General features: G+C 39.2%; 1 protein-coding gene across 2 annotated transcripts; it reads left to right on the top strand.

The window, feature by feature from the left end:
* Positions 1-2654: 2654 nt before the first annotated feature.
* gc2 (guanylyl cyclase 2) lies at positions 2655-22485 on the top strand. Of its 2 annotated transcripts, XM_005946854.2 has the most exons (25): positions 2656-2880; positions 4537-5006; positions 6368-6496; positions 6614-6793; positions 6957-7074; positions 7606-7907; positions 8014-8145; positions 8396-8499; positions 8641-8759; positions 9463-9547; positions 9716-9812; positions 9933-10055; positions 10258-10338; positions 10755-10931; positions 11047-11203; positions 11290-11439; positions 12442-12590; positions 12708-12871; positions 12999-13191; positions 13282-13456; positions 13990-14088; positions 14216-14310; positions 14405-14490; positions 16337-16437; positions 20895-22485. In XM_005946854.2, exons 2-24 carry the CDS (start codon positions 4593-4595, stop codon positions 16434-16436), a joined length of 3429 nt encoding a protein of 1142 aa, XP_005946916.1. In that variant the 5' UTR covers positions 2656-2880; positions 4537-4592; the 3' UTR covers position 16437; positions 20895-22485. The 2 variants fall into 2 exon arrangements, with proteins under 2 accessions (XP_005946915.1, XP_005946916.1); XM_005946853.1 differs by lacking the exon at positions 16337-16437 and having other exon boundaries at positions 2655-2880.
* Positions 22486-22854: the final 369 nt, after the last annotated feature.

The following is a 22854-nucleotide window of genomic DNA, read 5'->3' as shown; positions in this document are numbered from 1 at the left end:
GCCTATGTAGTGTTCTCGTTTTTAAATGTTACTGAACGAGAAAATGAGAACTCTATGGCAGAAAAATGAAAACTCCCAATGTCCTTTTCACTAGATTTCCCCTGGAGCTCTGAAACATTTCGTATCCAGCAGCAATTCCTTCCATATTTGAGTTTTGCAATGACAACTAAAACATGTCCAAGATGACTGAGCCAAGTAGCAGAAAGAGTTTTCTCAGATATTGTTTTTGTTCTGTCAGCATTTTAAAAAAATAACAAAAGTTTTTATGGGGCATTACAGCAGCACTTGTTTAAACAAGAGCTGGGGTCAGAGGGTTCATCTGGCTGATGGGAACTTCACATCTGGACTGACTTGTCTTGGTCTCCAGGTTCAGAGAGCGAGTGATTATGACAGAGTGCTGTAACTTTATTATGCAAACAGTTGTTACAATAGTCTTTGGCTGAATGTTCAGAACCCTAAAGCACACATATGTGTTTTTAAGCCTCAAATCAGGAACAAAATACAACAAGCTCCAAAGAAAGAGTGATCATGGAAAAACAGGGATAATCAACTCATTATCAGATTAAAACCTCTGAACAATGACATTTACTCTGCAGAGATGTGCAGTCATGTTGGGCAATAAATTCTGTCACTCCCCCTGAAGCAGGGGGACTCAGTGAAAGCTAAAAATCTGCTTCATCTTAGCACCACTGTTCCCTTGAAGGCTCCACCAGAGAACTTATTGAAGTGCATGTTGCAGTTGCTTCTGTGCTGTGCTGCCCTCTAGCTTCCATATGAGCAACTTACCCTGGAGCTACGTACAGCATATAAAGTCTGGAGTAAAAGGAATAAAAACAGAGTTTTTTGTGGTTTCTTCCAAGAGAAGCTGTGGATATAAAGCTAAAAACTCAAAATAAGTTTAACAACATGTTGTTTATGGTTCAGAAATAATTGGGAAGGCTTAGAGTCTAGAGTGTGGGTGTTCAAAAAGCATCAGTAGAGGAGCTAAATGTATCACATCTGTAGTCAGCAGTAAAAGTGCCTCACTGCTGAATATCATGTGTGCATACATTGTATAAACGAAAGGATTCCTCGGAGTTTATGACTGACTGTATGCTGCTGCATTCCTCACAGCTATCTCCTCTAATGATGGCAGAAAAGTGTCAGACCTCCCCTCATGTCCAACCAGGGTTTATGAATTTTTACTACATCACTTTCTCGTGTTTTAAAGAACAAGGCTACCTACCTGTTGTTGCTTCCGTTTAGAGCTTTAAGTGGCAGCAAGAGGTGTAGATGCCTGAAAAGATTCCAGGGACTTATTCAGGCTTTAATATCTGTGGAAACACTCACCTCAGTTAGTGGGACAGTTTCAAAGAATATTATGTGTTTTGTATGCGAAAGGGTGCAAATAAATGTGAGTTCCCCTACTTACAAAATTGTGGTTTCTACAGCCCTCTACCAATTCTGTCAAGATGACCGGTCAAACATCTGGCCAGAAATATGCCACAAACTAAAAACATCTAGTTGTGGCGCATCTTTCTAAGGAATAGTTAACCATAGTTAATCAGTGAGAGTGTATATATACACTATACTGCCAAAAGTATTCACTCACTCATTCAAATCATTGAATTCAGGTGTTCCAATCACTTCCATGTTCACATGTCTATAAAATCCATCACCTAGGTATGCAGACTGCTTCTACAAGAAGAATGGGTCGCTCTCAGGAGCTCAGTGACTTCCTGTTCCAGTGAATTCCTGTGCAATAAGACTAAACATTTCACAGACAGCTGTTAGTGGTAATAGAACAGAGCTGGGTTAGCAGATACTGAGGCGCATAGTGCACAGAGGTCGCCAAATTTCTACAGAGTCAGTTGCTACAGACCTCCAAACTTCATGTGGCCTTCACATTAGCTCAAGAACAGTGTGTAGAAACCTTCATGGAATTAGTTTCCATGTATACCAGGCTTACATCAGCAACAATGCAAAATGTTGGATGCAGTGGAGTAATGCACACCTCCACCAGCCACTAGAGCAGTGGAAACATGTTCTCTGGACTGACGAATCATGCTTCTCTATCTGGCAATCTGATTGATGAGACTGAGTTTGGTGGTTGCCAGGAGACGGTACTTCTCTGATTTATTATGCCAAGTGTAAAGTTTTAGGGAAGGCGGATTATGATGTGGGGCTGTGTTCAGGAGTTGGACTCGGCCCCCTTAGTTCCAGAGAAAGAAATTCTTAACGCTTCAGCATACCAAGACATTTTGGCCATTTTCTTGCGTTTGGGGGAGGCCCCTTGTTCCAACATTCCAACATGGCTGCACACCAGTGCAAAGCAGGGTCTGTAAAGATACGGATGAGGCCCTCTCGTTCAAACATCAATGTGTAAACTGCAAATGGTGGGCCAGCATCGAGTATAGGATGTCAGTAAAACTCACATGTGTGTGAAGACACAAAAACTACACTGAGATAAATTAAATTATGTTGTCAATACAACGAGCTTAATTTGTTCTTGTTCTACAACTAACACATATGAAAATATGATTAAAGCCCAGCGATGATAATGGACATGGTTTTCACTTCCCCTTCTCAGTCAGTGCTGCTTACCGCTCCAAAAGGTCCTGATTGGATTTGATATAATCTGACAAGCCGGCCAGGTCACACACACACACACACACACACACACACACACACACTTATTCCAGGTCATCTGATACACACAAATGCACAAGCTTCTGCAGACTCACTAGCTGACTTAAATGTATGACTCTTCATAATGCAGCAATACTAGACAACTTTACGGACTAAATTCCAGGATGTAAACAAAACGAGAAGATGGAACAAGTCGTAAATGTGGCAGTTTGGTGCAGAAGATTTGCCTCTCGTCCCTCTCACCAAAGCATGGTAAGTAACCTGAAAATAAAAACAATGACAGGCATAACAAGGAACACCTTGTCATAGTTAAATACTGCAAATAAAATTAGATAGACATGAAAAATGAATTAGCCGCAGCTGAGTAAGAGTAAAGTTGCAAAAATCGGATGAAATCCACTGCTTCTTTAAAACGTCTCAAGCACAAGTATAAACGTGTACAATTCACACACCGAGAATCTGCAAAATCTGAGTACTAAAATCCTGTTACAACACTATGAAATATGAGATATTTGAGAGCCAGGCCACTTGGATTTATCTTTTTGTGTTCATAGCACTGATAATAATTTTACACGAGGATTATGAAACAGTACAAGGTCACACCAGATAATCCTGTTGTACCCAGCTGATAAACTGTTGACATGCTTTCAGGTATAGTTACATTAAAACTCAAATATCTGTTACTGGAGTTTTTACTAACTAACCTGGTTGAAGAGAAATTTGCTGGCAGGTATCTTCTTCTTTAAAATCAGTAAGAATGCATTAGATTTTAAGATGTCACTGGTGTGTAGAAAACAAAGTCAATAAAATTGCATATCATGGACAAATAGTACAGAATAAACTCCCCGAAGAAATCTGTAAGGATAAAGTAGCATCCAGTAAATTTACAAATGCAGTAGCTGTAAGTACCCAAAACGATCATTACCACCGCCTGCAAACCATGTCCACATGTGTGAACATCTGGACATCCTTGATTGCATGTTCAGTTTTTGTAGTTACACTGTAAAACACGGGCTCTGGAATCCCTCTGGCAATTTTTTTTTTTACAAAGGCTTGTTAATTACAAATTAATTAAACTTAGCTTTAAGCAGTTTTTAGACATCTTTTTTCCCTCAAGTATTTGAGGATATAATGCAAAGAGTTTGCTTACCCTATTTAATTCGTCTTTAAAAGAAAGAAAAAGAAAACAATTAATATAATGTTCTGAATTAAACACCTGCAGATGTAAGGTTTGATGGATGGATGAAATGAATAATCCAAGAAGAAAAAACAAACCAAAGCGCAGAGAGAAAGACACGGGCTTCACAAAGAAACCAGAAGGACTGAACAGGAATACGAAGAGAACTAGCTCAGAAACAATAAACAATTGAAACTAATTAGTCGTCTGCAGGGAGGAAAACAGGCACGCAAGTTTAAAACACTGAGGATGGGATCATTTAAAGTGAAACTATACACAAAACTACAAGCTCAGACTTCCTCAGCTCATTAGGTTCAAGTGATATTCAGAAAAAGACCGTTGTCTTTGTGACTGAACCGTTGCTTTCTTGGTAATTCAATCTAATACTTTTCTTTATTTTTAATGTTTTCTCAAATTTATTAAATTAACTTACATTTAAAAGATTTATAAGTTATGTCACCATTTCTCAAGCAAGACAAAATTATTTAGGTTACAGCTCTATGAGTGGAGAAGAGTAAAAAAAAAAGTCTCATTATTGTCCCACAAAAGCATCAATTTCCTCTAAGTCAGAACTAAACTTGATGAGACTTGGAGTCAAATATCCTCAAACCTCTACAAAAGACAATCTAGATGGAAACACTGTATCACATTTCCCTGGTGCTTGCTGAATGTTTTTGAGGAAAGGAGCTCAAATGACAGGCTTTTCTTTCTTTCACTCATCTAAATTTTAGGGAAGCAACACTTTCACTTTCAGACTTTCCTCACCAACCTTCCTGTGAGCCTTGAGATGCGACAGCAACGCCGTGCCTTCACCTCCTTACCTCAGACATGGAAGAAGACACCAGAATCATCTCCTGATTTCTGCCTTTCCTACTCGGCTTTTATAATTAAGTCATCTCCCTCAGCTCATCCTCCTTCCTCCTTAAATCCATGTTGCTGCGCTCCAAATCTTCCTCCTTCCCTCACACCCCTTTCCCTTTGTGGCTTGTTGAGGTTCCTCTTCATCCTCCTGGCATCCTTGTGCTTACTGCCCTGTCCAACCCAGGCAGCTTGGTTTCGGGTTGGAGTGGTGGGGCCCTGGGGATGTGACCCTCTCTTTGCCAAGGCCCTTCCCAGTGTGGCAGCACAGCTCGCTGTCAATCGCATCAACAAGGATGCCTCACTGTCCTATGCTGTAACATTTGAGTATGCAGTGCTGCAGGTACACAACTGACCGAAGCTCCACACATGATTCACTACTAGCATTATATTTGCTGATATACATGAACCAAGTACATTAAGATTATGGGCTACTCAGCAAGGAAAGCTTTGTTAGCAGTGTTGGGGAGTAACAGAATAAATGTACTGCTGTTACATATTTAAAATACAAAATATGAGTAACTGTATTCCGTTACAGTTACTGTTTAAAAAGGTGGTATTTAGAATACAGTTACTTTTTTGAAATAAAGGGATTACATGGCGGTCTTTTCCTGTTTCATATGTTAGGCTATGGTCTCTCTATTTTTGGTAATTCCACGCCGATGGAAACCCAAACAAAACGCGCATTAAGAGGCTCTAATGCCTGTGTCTCAATCTTGCGTCTCATAATGATGTGAAGGATATGAAGTGTTTAATATGAAGGCAGTAGGCAGAGTGTTACAGGCATCGCCCTAAAGAATGTAGCCTCATGGGCAGTGTAGTCCGGTTGTAAGCAAGCTATTAAGACTCGACTGTACACCGTGTTCGTGTTTTCCTCCAAAAACAATAAGTCCCGTTGGAGCAGCCTTTCAAGCTAGTAAAGCTAGTTTTTGGCTACGAGCCCGACACAGAACCAACGTATTAGCCAGAGGTCCCTTTACTACGGTTCAGAGCAGCGGACCTGTTTTATATACGCGCAGAACAGTTTTCTATACAAGATCGCTGCAAAAAGTGCAGCCTAATGTCCACCCAACTGTTACTCATTTATATTAATATTTAAAAATGTAGTTGGTATTCGTATGGCGAGTAACCTTCAGTAATCGTAATAAATCACACAGCAATAGTACATTCATGTAGTTGTAAAAAAGCATGACAATATATTAAGTAATCCAAAGTATTCAGAATACATTACTGTCTTTGAGTAAAGTAACGGAATACGTTACAAAATACATTTTGGGGCATTTACTCTGTAATCTGTGGTGGAATATATTTTAAAAGTAACCTTCCCAACACTGTTTGTTAGACAACCAAAGTTAGCTTATTTAGCTAGCAACATTAATCTATAAATTAAGCCAAATAAACAAAAAAAACAAAACAGGAACAAGCATTCAGAAAGTATGCAGAGGCAAAGAACACCTTATATTAAAGAAATTGCTCATCATTTAAACAGTATGCCACTATAATTTAACTTTGCATGTGCTATGCTGTTGAGTAGCTTTAACACTGGAAATCTTGAACAAACCTATATCCTTGCAAATATAATTTAGCTGCACTACACTGCATGAAAGAAAATTGATGCATGGCTGTTTCAAGTTAATTTACCTTGTTTTTTTCTGGCTGGTTTGTTTCAGTATTAATTTTTGGATTATTGGACATTTTTTTCAGGAGCCATGTGAGACATCCAGGGCACTGGAGGCATTTGTGGGTTTCCACACCAAAGCTTCAGGCTACATTGGCCCAGCCAACCCAGGCTACTGTGATGCTGCTTCAATGCTGAGCAAAGGCTGGAATAAAGTAAGCTGGAATGTGTCTACTACGCATCTTTAACACTTCAGGAAGAAAAACTAATCATATTTTGCTGTGATTTGGTCTCGTTACAAACCCTTTTTCTTGTCTACTTTAATCTTCCAGGCACTGTTTCCTTGGGGATGTGTTGGCTATGAGTTGGATGATGTTCGCAGCCATCCGACTTTTGCTCGCTCGATGGCAAGACCTACCTGGGTCCTACTTAGTGTCATGAGCTACTTCAGGTGGGCTCACATTGGCATCATCTCTTCCTCTGAGGACATCTGGATGGAAACAGCAACCAAGGTTTGAAATCCTTTGTTTTCACATTTGGACTCCAAAAACAGCCACAGGTTTCTGAATGCTGCCTAGATACCTAGAAGAGTTACAACATCAAATACCTGATCATAAAGCCAAGACTATCAGTCTTTGAAGTTTTGTCTAGGTCATGTTTCTCTATCATGTCCAGGTGGCTGACGCCTTGAGGAGCCATGGCATGCCAGTCAGACTGGTCACTTTTATGGAGAACACACCTCACGGCATCAGACGAGCTCTCACCAAGGTCCGCAAGATGAGTGAAATACGAGGTCAGTATTCATTTATATTCATTTACGTCTCAACTCACTTACGCTCAACTGGATATTCGATGGTCAAGTAGTCATTTCTGTTATCATCTTCATTGACCCTGACCATCTGATGATGAAATTTATGTCACTTGCACCTGAGTAGACATTTGCAAACTAGTGGATTAGCAAAATCTAAATGAGGGTTTACGCAATCGAGTTAGTAGGAAGTACCTTAAACCTAAATTTCTTATGCAACCCTTGTGGTCCAGTTTTTTATGGTCTACAGGAAAACAGTTTTCAACTTGCTTGTGCTACAACCTTAGTAAACATTTTCCTGATTATTTAAGGACTCAGTTGCTAGTGTCATATCAGACTGAGTACAATATGAAATTTTGATAATTGAGCTCATTTTGATTATAAAGGAAGGAAATGCATATTGGCTAACAATTTGTCAATCAGTAGAAAACTATTTACTTTTTTTCACATAAAGACAATGTCAGTCAACGATGAAACATGTCAGATCTTGATGTTCAGTCTCATTTCTCGTCCCAGTTGTGATCCTCTGCATGCACTCGGTTCTGATTGGTGGCACAGCCCAGAGGCTTCTACTGGAGACGGCCTACGATATGCAGATGATTGATGGCTCTCTAGTGTTTCTTCCTTATGACACACTGCTCTACAGTCTGCCCTACCATAATGTGACCTACCCAGCTCTGAAGAGAAACAACAAACTGCTGCGGGCCTATGATGCCGTGCTGACCGTCACCATCGACTCACCCCGGGTGTCGTTCTACGAGGCTTATAGAGAGGCCATGGAAAGAGGAGAGGTGGCGAGTACGTTGAAACCCCAGCAGGTGATGCACGGAAAGAGATTTTAATACATTATTAAGCATTGTCTTTCTATTGAAGACATTGCCATAAGCAAAGCAGCTGAAGTTGACATCTCTGTGTGTGCTGTAGGTATCGCCTCTGTTTGGTACCATCTACAACTCTGTCATCTTCATGGCTCATGCAGTGCATCGGGTTCGGGAGTCCAGGGAGTGGATGTCTGGAGGAAATTTGGCACGACAGAGCCAAAACTTGGCCTTCCAGGTAATGAGACACAGCACTGGGTCTACTTTTTTATGCCTAATTCCTTGCTGCTGTTGTAGGCTTTCCATCTATTTCGGTTTCTGAAGCTGGTTTAGTGTACAATATAACTCTAAAAAGTTACTTTTCTCACTAGGTAATATAGTGCATTTCTGTATTAAATTATTTAATAAAATAGAACAGCCTATATGATAAGATGAGAAAGATCTATACAAAGGATAAACGGACGTACCCTTTTTTTTTTTTTTTGCAGGGCTTCAGTCACCCAATTACAACTAATGGGTCTGGAGCAGCTCTGCTGGAATACCTCATACTGGACACAGATGGAATATCTTGGGAGCTGAAGCCAACACACAGGTATTTAAGAGCTGAGATTACATGTTTAGTGTTTTATTGTGTCTGACTAGGAAATGAAGGAATGAAGGCAAGTCAAGAGAAATGCTGTACAAGTGCAGATACCATTCAAAATTAACAACTGATCTAACTGACTAATGACAGGATCGACATGGAGATCGGTATGGTCCGCTTCCTGGGTAAAGACATCCATTTCCCTCGAGGTTATGGACCCAAGAAAGACGCCTCATGCTGGTTTACTCCAGGAGTCATCTGCTCAGGAGGTGAGGATGTAGCAACTTTGACTTCGTCCATTGGGTTACTGCTGTGAAGCTAGAAAAGGCACCAACACCACAAATACAATACATTCAAGACTGTGTTTCAATGACTTAAATGACTAGCCTATTAAAACTCAACACTTTCCTAAAAAGGCATAATTTTAAGCCATTATAAAATAATGAAATAACAATAAAACGGTTGAGTTACACAAAAAAATCCCAACCCTTAAAATAGTTATTGAGGAAATTGGCTAAAAGAAGCAAAAACCTGTATTTTTCTGCGGTAAGGTTGGACATTTTAACAGAGGAGTCTATGGGGCTTGACTCATGAAGGCAGCCCTTTGTGGCCATTTAAGGAACTGTAAGTTGCTGCTTGGCAAGGACCAAGCACACATCTATACACAGTATGTCACGTTGATCTCTGTGCTCTGGATGTTTCAGTGTACATTTGATATATTTAAGAATGATACATGACACTTCAAACAAACATATAAATATATGTGCAGTTCCAAGAAAGTGTTTGTCTTTTGTTTCAAAAATTTCATTACAAGTATTTGTACCGTTGGAAGTGTCATACCTACTTCAAAATTTAATTTAAACTAACAATTAAAATTAAAGCTTTGACAATATAAGCTTGTAAATGTTTGCATTTAATTACAGATTTTTTTAAGATAAAATTTGTTTTTCGACTTCTTCTTCTCTGTTCCAGGAGTGGATTTGTTCTCAACCATAAGTGTGCTCCTTGGGGTGATTGCTGCCTTTATTGTTGCTGTGCCACTAATTTACTGCATCAGGTACAAAGATGTCTTAAAACATGATGTTGGGCCTAAGAGGTCTGGAATATTAGTGTAAATTAAAATCTTTCCAGGTAAAAACTTTAGAACTTATCATCATGTAGCTGTTTTTCTGATATCTTCATGCCTCAAGCGTTAACTTTCATCAACCTCCCTTATTTCCATCAGGCGACGGATAAATCAGATCCGGCTGGTCAGAGGTCCCAACAAGATTTTACTTACACTGGCTGATGTCACATTCATAAACCCATCACTTAGCAACAAGGTCAGCCTCCGTCTACTTAGAATTCTGAATTCTTAATTTAACATTTTCCTGTATTTATCCAAACTGATAATATAGCGTGATGTAAAGTTGAAACCGACTGACAAATTTTCTTCTCTGTAGAAGCTGAGTCTGGATGACAGTAGGACTAGTGGCATGAAGAGCACGTCTGAACGCAGTCTTGCCTCAACGATTTCCACCCAATCGCCAGCCACCTACGAAAACTCCAACGTTGTAATTTTTGAGGCAAGGCCATCTATTTATGAGCTGCAGTGCAACAGTTTTGAAACTGTACAGAAATAAAAGAGTTACAGATTGCTCCATGTAACTCATGCAGCATTGGTCCAGCATGGATGTGCAAAAATACTAAAATTAAAAGGATTTACATGGCTTAAAAGCCTAAAAAGATGTCTAAGTATTTGCGCTGTTTGGTGTTTTTCTCCACTAGGGGGACTGGGCGTGGCTGAAGAGACTTCCTTATGGGACATTTAGCAGCATCAATCCCAAAACAAGTGATGTGTTTGAACTGGTACGTGATATTGTTACATGACAAAGTAGATATTTTTTTAGTTTAACTACTTTTTTCATAAAGACAACATATGACAACCTCCCATGTATCCTTAATTACATGTTTTGAAAAAGCCTTAGTTTACATGATTAAAGTTGTGATTTGGCGTCCATTAGAGTAGTTTCTGGGTTTCCAGCTTCAGGGATTTCTCTTAGTAGGCTTTCATGGAGTAAAGACTTAAATAATGTCATACATTTTTACCGAGAACCAGAAAAAAATGTCAGTGCACTCACTGCCACCATGAACATGAGTATGAGGTTCTCAGCTGATGACATGGTGTTTTGTTGCAGAGACAGATTCAGTTATACCTTCTTCTTGTTGTAATCCTTGGTCTTATAAGCCCAAAAACTTGAAAATCAAGATGTTTCTGTCTGCAGATGAAGGACATGCGTCATGAGAACGTCAACCCTTTCCTTGGCTTTTTTCATGACTGTGGCGTATTTGCCATTGTGACTGAGTTCTGCTCCAGAGGCAGCCTCGAGGACCTGCTCCTAAATGAAGACGTCAAGCTCGACTGGATGTTCAAGTCATCTCTGTTGCTGGATCTAATTAAGGTGAAAGGCAGATAGCAGGAACACGAGTATTTTTTGGTATTTTTTTTAGACAAGGAACATATCCTTGTCTGCAGTCAGGATTAATCAAAGAGTTTTAAAATGTTATACTTTTAAGGGTATGAAGTATCTCCATCACCGTGGAGTGTCTCACACTCGTCTAAAGTCTCGCAACTGTGTGGTGGATGGACGTTTTGTCCTGAAGGTTACAGATTATGGCTACAATGAGGTCCTAGAGGCTCAGCGGTTCCCCTATATTGAGCCACATGCAGATGGTGAGACAAACTATGCAACAGGAACAGTTACTTGAAAAAAGCACTACCAACCTGTTTTTAAAATAATGCCCTCATCTTTGTGCAAGAGTTACTTTGGACTGCTCCAGAGATCCTGAGGAGTGGCCAGGCAGGACTACACGGGACTCTAACCGGTGATGTGTACAGCTTCGCTATCATCATGCAGGAGGTGGTGGTGAGAGGGCCTCCATTCTGCATGCTGGACCTGTCTGATAAAGGCAAGAGAATAGCTTCACAATAATAAACCTCCCAAATCTAGTAGAAACGCACAAGTCCAGACTCAGAGAGCATAATTTAGACAGCTTTAATTCTTGACAAGATTAGATTCTTCTATGAAAAGATTCCTCCAATTTAAAGGTTCCAGCAGGCAGAAATCTAGAGTGAACCTGTGCCTACACATAACATGCAACTTAGCAAAGAACCAGTTTTAAATTGTATCTTTGGGTGCTTGGGTACTAGCAGCTTAGTTTGTTCCCATTTCTTTGGTTGAATGTACAAAAAATTCAAAAGACATGAGGTCAGGAGAGAGGAGCACATTGTGTTTACAGTCATCTATAAGACACAGTAGGGGCTCTTTGTTGCTGCACTTCAGCCAGTGGATTTGGAGATCTTGTCAAAATTGATGGAATTATGAATGCAGAAAAGTACATTCAGATTTTGACCACAATGCAATACTATCTGGAAAACATTAAAATGGCAACATTTTCATTTTCCGGCATGATAATGATCCCAAACACACTGCCAGTGCAGTAAAAATGATACCTGGATAGAAAAACGCACAGTGGAGCACCCTTAGTCATGGATTTAGTCATTAGTCATTAGGGCCTGGACCTTAACATTGTTGAAGCATTTTGGGATCATCTAAAGGCAGCCAACATCCAAAAGAAGAGCTTAATATGTCCTTCAAGAGATCTGGAAAACTATTCCTGAAGACTACTTAAAGAAATGACAAGAAGGCTGCCTGAGAAAGTTGAGGCTATGTTGAAGAATAAAGGTGTTCATACCAAATACTGACCTTTAGGCTGGTTAGAACTGTACAAGCTCTGTTTCTTTCTTATATACTGTATTTCTATGTATGTTTGCAGATGTTTCAATAAATCACTGCACATATGTTCTTAGCCAAATGGGGGAGGTGTAAAGTTGATCAAAGTTGTTTCCTTCTGGATCAGTTTACTTACCAGTAGTGGCATCCTCATTTAACTGGTGTTTCTGTGTTTTAGAAATAATAGAGAAGCTGTGTAAGCCTCCTCCTCTGTGCCGTCCAGTGGTCAGTCCGGACTATGCTCCAATGGAGTGTATCCAGCTGATGAAACAGTGCTGGAATGAACAGCCAGACAAGCGGCCGGTCTTTGATGAAATCTTTGACCAGGTAGGGCTATTACAAAATATACATTTTTATTTTGAGAAAATATGTTTGAAATAATATTAGAAATAATTTCTTGGAGAACTCTGGTGGGTTTTGAGGATGTCGATGTTCTCATTTCAGTTCAAAAACATCAACAAGGGGAAGAAAACCAACATCATTGACTCTATGCTGAGGATGCTGGAGCAGTACTCGTCTAACCTGGAGGAGCTAATCAGAGAGCGGACAGAGGAGCTGGAGATAGAAAAACAGAAGACAGAGAAGCTTTTGACTCAGATGCTGCCTCCGTAAGTAATTATTTTCAATGGTATAAAGATGAGGATAATGCTGTTACCTTTACACATTATTTGATACCTGGCTCTTTCCTCCTGTTTACCTGGCCACAATCACACTTATTTTCACTTTTTTTTCCAGGTCTGTGGCAGAGGCTTTGAAGGTGGGCGGGACAGTTGAACCAGAATATTTTGACCAGGTGTCACTGTATTTCAGTGACATCGTTGGCTTCACCACCATCTCAGCTAACAGCGAACCCATTGAAGTGGTCGATCTCCTCAACGACCTCTACACCCTCTTTGACGCCATCATAGGAAACCATGATGTCTACAAGGTGATAATCTTTTATGTAGTCGTCCTGTGGCTTCTGGTATTAAATCTCATCACATGACACTGATGCTTATTCATTTCTGATCTCCTCCAGGTGGAGACAATAGGCGATGCTTACATGGTAGCGTCAGGTGTTCCAGTTCCTAACGGCATCCGACATGCCACAGAAATAGCCAACATGGCTCTTGACATTCTGAGTGCTGTGGGGACCTTTAAAATGAGACACATGCCTGATGTTCCAGTGAGGATACGAATAGGACTTCACACAGGTATTAAAGCATTAGTGCAATATGTGAAGGAGGGTTTTTAGTTGTACAGTTGTCAGTGTAGAGTAATTTGAAGTAATGTACACTTCATGGTTATTTAAAATGTAAGCATATATGATGTGTCAATGATTTTTAGCATTTTTATTGGCACAAAATTTGATAAACTACCCGAAACCCAAAGCCATTGACTTTTAACCATTTAGAATATGGATACAGCTACTTTGCTGTCACACAAGTTTCCCCCTGAAGCCTCAATTTGAACCTCTTGGCTGTTGCCAACTTGTCATCAAGGTAGACATATGTAAAAGAGGACCCTCCTTTATTATTATTTTAGTCCAAACTGAGCCATAAATTATATGATTTTCAGTGAGACTTCAAATTGAAGTCATAAACTCATCACAAAAAAATTTACTAACTGACTCACTGGCAAGTTTATTAGGTTAAATATCTAATCAGCCAATCATGTGGCAGCAACTCAACACATTTAGACAAGGAGAAATTGTCAAGTTCACCTGATGTGTACGTATGTGTTGTAGGTTCGTGCGTAGCAGGTGTTGTGGGTCTCACCATGCCTCGCTACTGTCTGTTTGGAGACACAGTGACCACTGCCTCTCGTATGGAGTCCAGCGGGATGCGTAAGTTGCTAATCTATAACCGGAAAAATCAGTAGATGGATGAAATAGCCAGACATGAATGTGGACTTGTTGTGAAGTCACCTTTCTTCACCTGGAAATGTATCTGTTAAACATTTATCTGTTACAGCTTACAGGATCCATGTTCATCAGAGTACAGTGAAGGTCCTCCATGAACTAAATCTTGGCTACAAGTTGGAGTTGAGAGGAAGGACAGAAGTCCGGGTACAGCCCTTAAACACAAAATATGGGTTTCACCATTATGATCAGATGAAGTGAAAATACAGCCTCTTATAGTTTCTTTCTATATCTTTCTCAGGGGAAAGGAATAGAGGAGACCTACTGGCTCGTAGGGAGAGATGGATTTACCAAACCCCTGCCTGTTCCTCCAGACCTCAAGTCTGGGTAGGGATAAGTGACTTTTCTCCTTCTCCTGTGTTACTCTGCCTCTTCCTTTTTACCCTCAAGAGTACTGCACTGGTCCATCCACTAAAAACAATTCCCATGCTTGTTTTAGTGTAAAAACAGCAACTCATCATGCCAAATTCTCTCACAGATAGAAATTTTAGTGACCATTAAATTATGTACAGATGGTTATTGTTGAATGTGACAAATTAAACAAACACAAATAGGGAATGTAACATTGCACTTGGGATGATGAAATAAACACAACATACAGAAAAATCCAAATAATTCAGGTTTATAATAAAACTTAAAAAAAACCCTTGCAGTTATTAATTGCTGTATGTGTGATGACGTTTGTGTAAAGCTTTTTTAAGATTGGTCCAATTGTTGGGGAGCAAATAGTTTACATAAAGACATATACAGACATGCGCCATGACCATAATAGTAAGAAGTGCAGGTCAAACCCTACCTGACCATTTGAGCTACTGTTATTTTAATTTAAAGACTACAACAGGAACCAGTTAATTTGGAGGGAATTTTTCAAAATAACAGCTCCTAGTTTGTTCTGAAAAGTTTACAGAAATATATCAGATTTTCAAAATAAATGACATCAAGTAGTTATTAATGACAGCTAAAGCAAAACAAAAACAAAAAATACCCAAAACAAACAAACAAAAAAACCCCTTGCCCATCTACATTATAAATAATTCCACAGACTTATCAAAAGTATGAAGCTGAAATTTATTTTTAAAGCTGCTTTCTTTAAAAATGGACAGCAAAGAATAAAATGTGTTGGCTTCCCTATCCTACATGTGTTTGCAGATGTCTTCAACCTTACACAAATTTTGACAAAGGTTGCACCCACTCCACCAAGATTGTTTTCTCTAACCATTTCCGAGTATCATCATGGGATAATTCATAATTTCGACAGCAAAACGGCACCAATTTAATGTCTCTGATGCGGAAGAACAGAAATTACTTCTGGTACCCTGGGATGTTTTATCGGATTTCTGATAATTCACTGGAGAAAACTTCAAAACATATATTTTAAAGGGTCCTATCATCATGTGAGATCAGTCAAAATGTTTTTAGGCTCATTGTTAGCAGCTCCTAGTTTGATTCCAGGCCCATCTTCTATTTGTGATTCCTTCCTCAACTTTCTTAAAACTCCAGTTTGAATGTGAGAACCCGAACCATCCGAACAAAGAAAAATAAGCTCTTTAAAAAGGAAAACCTGAGAACAGTGTTTAGATTCTGGCTGGAAAAGCAGGTAGGGGAACTGAGTTGCTCCAAACATACTCTTAAATGTCATTTCATCAAATCTGAAAAGTCAAACATAATTACTAATGTTTTCTGTCCATGGTGGTTAAGTTTAGATGCAAAAACTGGATGAAAGGTTGAGTTAAAAGGAGAAAACACTGACTGCAGGTATCCATCAGAATTAATATTGCAACTGTGTTACTGATACTAACAAAACCACAACTTATAACTTACAACACATTTAGGTCATTTCAGACATTTGAAAAAAAACCCCAAAAAAACAAAACGCTTACTTTTTGGAGTACGTAGTTTTATAGAAGTTTTTACACATTCACATTTATTCACATTTACAGCTGTGAGTTTGTTGGTAATGGCTTGGTGTGCCTTGTTCACTTAAACTGTACACTGAGCACAAGATTTCAGCCTTACAGCATTACAGGATAAAGCTGTGGACCTAAGCAGTGGCTATTACTATGAATCCACCTGTCAGCTAATCTGTTCTTTGGAGAGAAAGCCAAGCCATTGCAGGACTACACTGTGTGCGTATGTGTGTGCTGTCATCACGCTGTTCACTTCATCTCAACAGGCAAATGGCCCATGGGCTGCAGATGGCCGAGATAGCCCAGTACAAGAAACAGAAAGCCGAGAAACAACAACAAGAACAACTTGCAAAGAAGAAAAACTGAGGTAATGTTATGCATTGTAAAAAAAATGTATAACATTACTGGCTTGGTTGGCAACGTTACTCATCATTGGGCAAACATATGTTGGGGAATGAACTGTCTCAGTGCAGTTTGTTTGCATTTGATTGGGTCTTAAATGTGACACCTTCAAAGTTACACAAGAAATCTTAGCCACAGCATGAAGCAGCTTGTCATATAAATGGGAATCTGGTACAATAGCTCTTTGAGCTTTTTCAAAATAAAGGCCTGAGCCAACATATATGTTCCCCAACCAGCTGTTGAGCGGTTGCTGGAGCTTACTTGCTGGTCCTAAAGATGATGTTCTGCCAAAAACCTCCTTGTAATTGCTTTGGTCACTACCAGATTGCCATGGTTACCCATAGTTGGGTTGGCAACCCATAGTTACATGGAACTCATCAACTTGTAACTGCAAACACTTTTTAAACAAACCACCAAACAGTAATGAAACTTTCAAAAATAAGTTATGCCTTAGCACTGAAACCAGCATATTTCAAAAGGAGAAACTTATGGTCCCAATTTCTAATTTGTCAAGTCCTGACTGGGGCCTATTTATTATGCCAATCATTATTACTTGAGAATTATTGATCATACAAAAAGCCTGCAGACATGAAAAAGTGGTTAGGAAATCTAATGTTTGAATAAATTTCTTCTGTTCATTCATTTTACCGTTACACTGTTACTCGTATCTGATGTGAAGTTTCTTGCAGCTTAAACTAAACAAAAGATTTCCTGTGGGATTTTGAAGTCGGTCAAGAGACAAGTAAATGCAAACAAAAACGGCAATATCTAAAGACAGTTCAAGGGAGAGATGTGGGGATTTTGTCCATTAAATACAGGGAGTGCAGAATTATTAGGCAAATGAGTATTTTGTCCACATCATCCTCTTCATGCATGTTGTCTTACTCCAAGCTGTATAGGCTCGAAAGCCTACTACCAATTAAGCATATTAGGTGATGTGCATCTCTGTAATGAGAAGGGGTGTGGTCTAATGACATCAACACCCTATATCAGGTGTGCATAATTATTAGGCAACGTCCTTTCCTTTGGCAAAATGGGTCAAAAGAAGGACTTGACAGGCTCAGAAAAGTCAAAAATAGTGAGATATCTTGCAGAGGGATGCAGCAGTCTCAAAATTGCAAAGCTTCTGAAGCGTGATCATCGAACAATCAAGCGTTTCATTCAAAATAGTCAACAGGGTCGCAAGAAGCGTGTGGAAAAACCAAGGCGCAAAATAACTGCCCATGAACTGAGAAAAGTCAAGCGTGCAGCTGCCAAGATGCCACTTGCCACCAGTTTGGCCATATTTCAGAGCTGCAACATCACTGGAGTGCCCAAAAGCACAAGGTGTGCAATACTCAGAGACATGGCCAAGGTAAGAAAGGCTGAAAGACGACCACCACTGAACAAGACACACAAGCTGAAACGTCAAGACTGGGCCAAGAAATATCTCAAGACTGGTTTTTCTAAGGTTTTATGGACTGATGAAATGAGAGTGAGTCTTGATGGGCCAGATGGATGGGCCCGTGGCTGGATTGGTAAAGGGCAGAGAGCTCCAGTCCGACTCAGACGCCAGCAAGGTGGAGGTGGAGTACTGGTTTGGGCTGGTATCATCAAAGATGAGCTTGTGGGGCCTTTTCGGGTTGAGGATGGAGTCAAGCTCAACTCCCAGTCCTACTGCCAGTTTCTGGAAGACACCTTCTTCAAGCAGTGGTACAGGAAGAAGTCTGCATCCTTCAAGAAAAACATGATTTTCATGCAGGACAATGCTCCATCACACGCGTCCAAGTACTCCACAGCGTGGCTGGCAAGAAAGGGTATAAAAGAAGAAAAACTAATGACATGGCCTCCTTGTTCACCTGATCTGAACCCCATTGAGAACCTGTGGTCCATCATCAAATGTGAGATTTACAAGGAGGGAAAACAGTACACCTCTCTGAACAGTGTCTGGGAGGCTGTGGTTGCTGCTGCACGCAATGTTGATGGTGAACAGATCAAAACACTGACAGAATCCATGGATGGCAGGCTTTTGAGTGTCCTTGCAAAGAAAGGTGGCTATATTGGTCGCTGATTTGTTTTTGTTTTGTTTTTGAATGTCAGAAATGTATATTTGTGAATGTGGAGATGTTATATTGGTTTCACTGGTAAAAATAAATAATTGAAATGGGTATATATTTGTTTTTTGTTAAGTTGCCTAATAATTATGCACAGTAATAGTCACCTGCACACACAGATATCCCCCTAAAATAGCTAAAACTAAAAACAAACTAAAAACTACTTCCAAAAACATTCAGCTTTGATATTAATGAGTTTTTTGGGTTCATTGAGAACATGGTTGTTGTTCAATAATAAAATTATTCCTCAAAAATGCAACTTGCCTAATAATTCTGCACTCCCTGTAGAAAGTCCTCTTTCTTTTATCACTGACAAAACTCAGTTCTTCTACTTTACAAGTTTTTTAAATGAAAATGTCACATGTGGACCATTCACCACATCACTGTTGTTACTCGAAATGTTTGAGCTAATCATAAACTTAATTTTTTTAAATTTCATCTGTTTAAGGTTCTTACCCCATCAGAGGGAAATATTCCCAAAGCAAGCTTTTCGTTTAATGTGGTGATGTACCGACACCAACTGACCTGGGCTGAAATGTGAAATCTGATATGTCATGGTGCTTCTTCATACATGTCTGCAGTACAGATGTTTTATTTTCATTAGTGCACCTCTAAATTGACTATGTACTGAGGAAACACCATGAATGTCTATATAATTGTTTGTATTTATGACCTTGTCTGTATAGATGTTATTTCCAATGTTTACTTCCTTTTTTTCTTTTCTTAAATGTACAGTCATGTGAAAAAGAAAGCTTTCACAGGAGTCTATGCAGTTGTGTGAAATCTATGTTTTGCTTGTGGTCACTGTCCTGTTACATTATCCATATAGGGCCAAACTTTATTTGTCAGACAGATTTCCTGACACCTCTGAGATACTTTGGTATACAGAGGAGTTCATGGTCAACTCAATGACTGCAAGCTGTCCAGGTCCTGTGGCTGCAAAACAAGCCCAAATCATCACCCCTCCACCACCGTGCTTGACAGTTGGTATAAGCTTATTTGTGCTGATGTGCTGAGTTTGGTTTTCTCCAAACATGGCACTGTACATTATGGCCAAATATTTCCTCATTTGGTCTCATCTGTTCAAAGGACATTGTTCCAGAAGTCTTGTGGTTTACTCGACTTGGAAACTTAAGCTATTCTTTTTAGAGAAAAGGTATCTTCTGGCAACCCTTCCAAACAAGCCATACATGTTGAGTCTTTTGCTAATTGTGCTGTCATGAATTTTAAGTTTGAACTAACCGAGCCCTGTAGAGTCTGAGATGTAGCTCTTGGATTTTTCGCAGTTTCTTTGAACATTGAACATGATCTGACCTTGAGGTGAATTAGCTGGGGTATCGACTCCTGGGAAGACTATGACATTGTGTTAACAAGCACCTGAATACTGCAGACCACCAAACTACTGAAACTTCCGCTCTCTTATACTTACTATTGGAAGCAGTGTACTTAGTTTTTCACAGGATTTCAGAGAGTCCTGTAAAAACTTTCTGTTTCGCATGATTGTACTTGTTGTTAATTCCTGTGTTTCAAACCTTCCAAAATGAACTAAAGCCATCAAGAGACTGTGAAGAAACAGTTACTATAACTTCATGCTCAAAGTTTCTACTGTGTTGAAGATATATAGATACAGGTTGAACTGGGGTTGGCCTATGCTTTCATGTATTACCAGTTTGTAATTCTATAATTCAAACTAAGCCATTAGGAGCACATTGCTTTTTAAAATGGTAGCATAACAAAGCCTCAATAAGGAAATAGGTGTAGCTAGTTAAAGTTAAAAAAAGCAGCAGTACACACCCAAAAACATCTAAACACATAACAGTAATTAGATTTTGCAGATGGTAATTGCATAAAGTACCTTTAAAGGTATTGTTCAACATCCTGTTAAAAAGTCAGATTAATGCTACTTTAGCAATTTAGCTAACTAATATCTGGTTAGCTAAAGTGAGCTAAACAACTTGCTAGGCTATGCAGATATTAAAAGATATGAAAATTTAGCCTAACTTTTGAAAAGTCATCTATTTGGCTGTTTTAATTAATAAAACAGTTTTTGTTCTGGTTCCAGACCTAAAGCTAAGCTATGCTAATCACTACCTGACTATAGGTCTTATATGGATACGAGTGTTAGTGATTTCGTCGTCATAGCGAGAAACTAAAGAAGCGTATTCCCCAAAATGTTTCATTTTTTCTTTTATATCTTTTTTGTAATAATTTACTCATAGCTGAAGCTAATTCCAACATTAAAAGAAGTAATCTTTTCCCATCTTGCGTTAATGTTCTGTTCATCTTTCCTTTTTCTTCCCCCTTTGATTGCTTCTCCTCTTCCTCTCAGCACCAGCATTTGCATTCCGAGGAAGCAGTCGAAGGACATGAAGCTAATGTTTCACAAGGCAGTGAAAAAAATCTCGCACGTCCGTGTCGTGACGCAGCTCTACATTCAAGAAGACGACGACAACGTCATGATGACGCATCACTGAATGATCTGTAACTCATGACTTTGCCTCAACTGGACACCGGACAGTATCTCCAGCCTCCGCGCTATTCCAGTGGGGAAGAGCAGTAGAGAAAATGGATACGATTACCATCTTGAACCTCCAGGGACATAAAACATGAAACTCTTTATGTCCTCACTAAAATTTGATGGTGATTTTCCACAGAGGGCAGTTGACAGGAGGAGGATGTGGCTAGTGAAAGTATCATTTCAGATTGTGTTTAAGTCTGTGTGCATTAGCAGCTTGAGCCAGGAGATGTAGTCCAATATGCAGCTATGAATAGAGGCCAGCAAGTCTAGACTCAGCAAAGCAGGGATCTGCAGAAGCTGTCTGTCAGCAGCTGAGGGGCAGAGCTAATCCAAACATCCCATTCCTTGGTTTCTGTCTGAAGGAGGAAGAGATGAGGAGAACCCTGCATTTGTATTTGAATAAATACTTATGTTTAGGTACTTGCAGTCCCTACTTGGAATTAGAAAAGTGAAAGGAAGTGAGTCATTGTCAGCAATGGCAGATTATTAGATTTTTTTCAATTTTTTTCCAAAAACTTTTTTCCGCCAAAATCATATAAAGGTAGTTAAAGGTTAAATCTTAAAAACACTTTTTTTGTTTTACCGCTAATATAAAACCCAAAGATATTAAAGTTACAATAAAAAAAAAACTAGGAAACACTTGGATTTGGATTATTTTAAATTATTAATTTAATCTTATGTTACAAAGGAAACACTCCTAAAATTAAAAGTCTGGATAAGAAGCAATGGTGATTCTATAGTGTGTTGGTGCCCCTCCAACCAATGTTTATCACCATTAGCTTATAAAAAGAATAACCTACAAAAGAGTTCAGAGGCAGCTTTTATTACTTAACTACAAAAAGATATTGCCCATGTTAGCTGATTTTACCCTTCAAATCACCAATTACTGGTGTCTTAAATAATGTGAGGTAAAACTTTACTAATGCTTATTGCAGTACCAATGCCCACCTCCAACATCTGGTTTACCTTCGGTTACTAGAGCACACACAGAAAAGATTATTGGCCCTCATAAACAGTAATTTCTAATATGGACAATATGCTTGGTAGAAACTGAATGTAAACCACTGAACCAACATCATTTGACCAGATTATTTTAAATTGAATGTTTTACATTATGCATTTCTAATAAAAAATTACATATACTCAAATTGCTTAAAGTCAACATTTTGGGCATAAATATTGTTTTGAGTGTGGTGATTGCAATGATGCTGCATGTAGTTTTTAAAGGTGAATGTCTACGTTAGTTAAGTCGAGCACTGCCTTAGTTGTTACGATCAGTTTTAATCTATGCAGGGCTCACTATGTTGGCATGCACTACTTTCTATTTTCCATCTTATCTTAAAGCTGTTTCCCTTTGTTTCCCAGAGTTTTCCTGAAATAAATGTTACATATGTTTGTTCAAGTTCAGTTTACAGTTTAATTTGTGGTCATATCTAAAACCAGTGTTAACTGGACTTTTATCTATCACATTTGTATAACCCAGTGACTCCAATAAAGTTTTTATGGCTTCTAAATAGGTACATACACTATATTTCCAAAAGTATTCATTTGTCTGCCTTCACAGGAATATGAACCTAAATACAGGGTTTACTATGATCATAGCCTTTGTACCTGTAACAGCTTCAGCTCTTCTAGGAAGACTTTAAACAAGGTTTTGGAGTGTTTATGGGAAGTTTTCCTGGCTCACAGTCTCCACTTTAATTCATCCTAAAGGTGTTGAGGTCAGGACTCTGTGCAGGCCAGTCAAGTTCTTCCACACAAACTCGCTCAT

Source organism: Haplochromis burtoni, unplaced genomic scaffold (assembly GCF_018398535.1).
Source record: "Haplochromis burtoni strain Fernald_Lab_line unplaced genomic scaffold, NCSU_Asbu1 Contig_383, whole genome shotgun sequence".
NCBI classification, from domain to species: Eukaryota; Metazoa; Chordata; class Actinopteri; order Cichliformes; family Cichlidae; genus Haplochromis; species Haplochromis burtoni.
Note: the sequence above shows the minus strand (reverse complement) of the source record. Positions and strands in the feature narration are given on the sequence as shown.

Bases quoted from the DNA above. Each gene is read 5' to 3' on its own strand.
- gc2 (XM_005946853.1), top strand. From the start codon at position 4,593: ATGCGACAGCAACGCCGTGCCTTCACCTCCTTACCTCAGACATGGAAG. The intron at 9,813-9,932 runs GTCAGCCTCCGT...TCTTCTCTGTAG, and splicing joins ACCCATCACTTAGCAACAAG to AAGCTGAGTCTGGATGACAG. The intron at 11,204-11,289 runs GTGAGACAAACT...TCTTTGTGCAAG, and splicing joins TATTGAGCCACATGCAGATG to AGTTACTTTGGACTGCTCCA.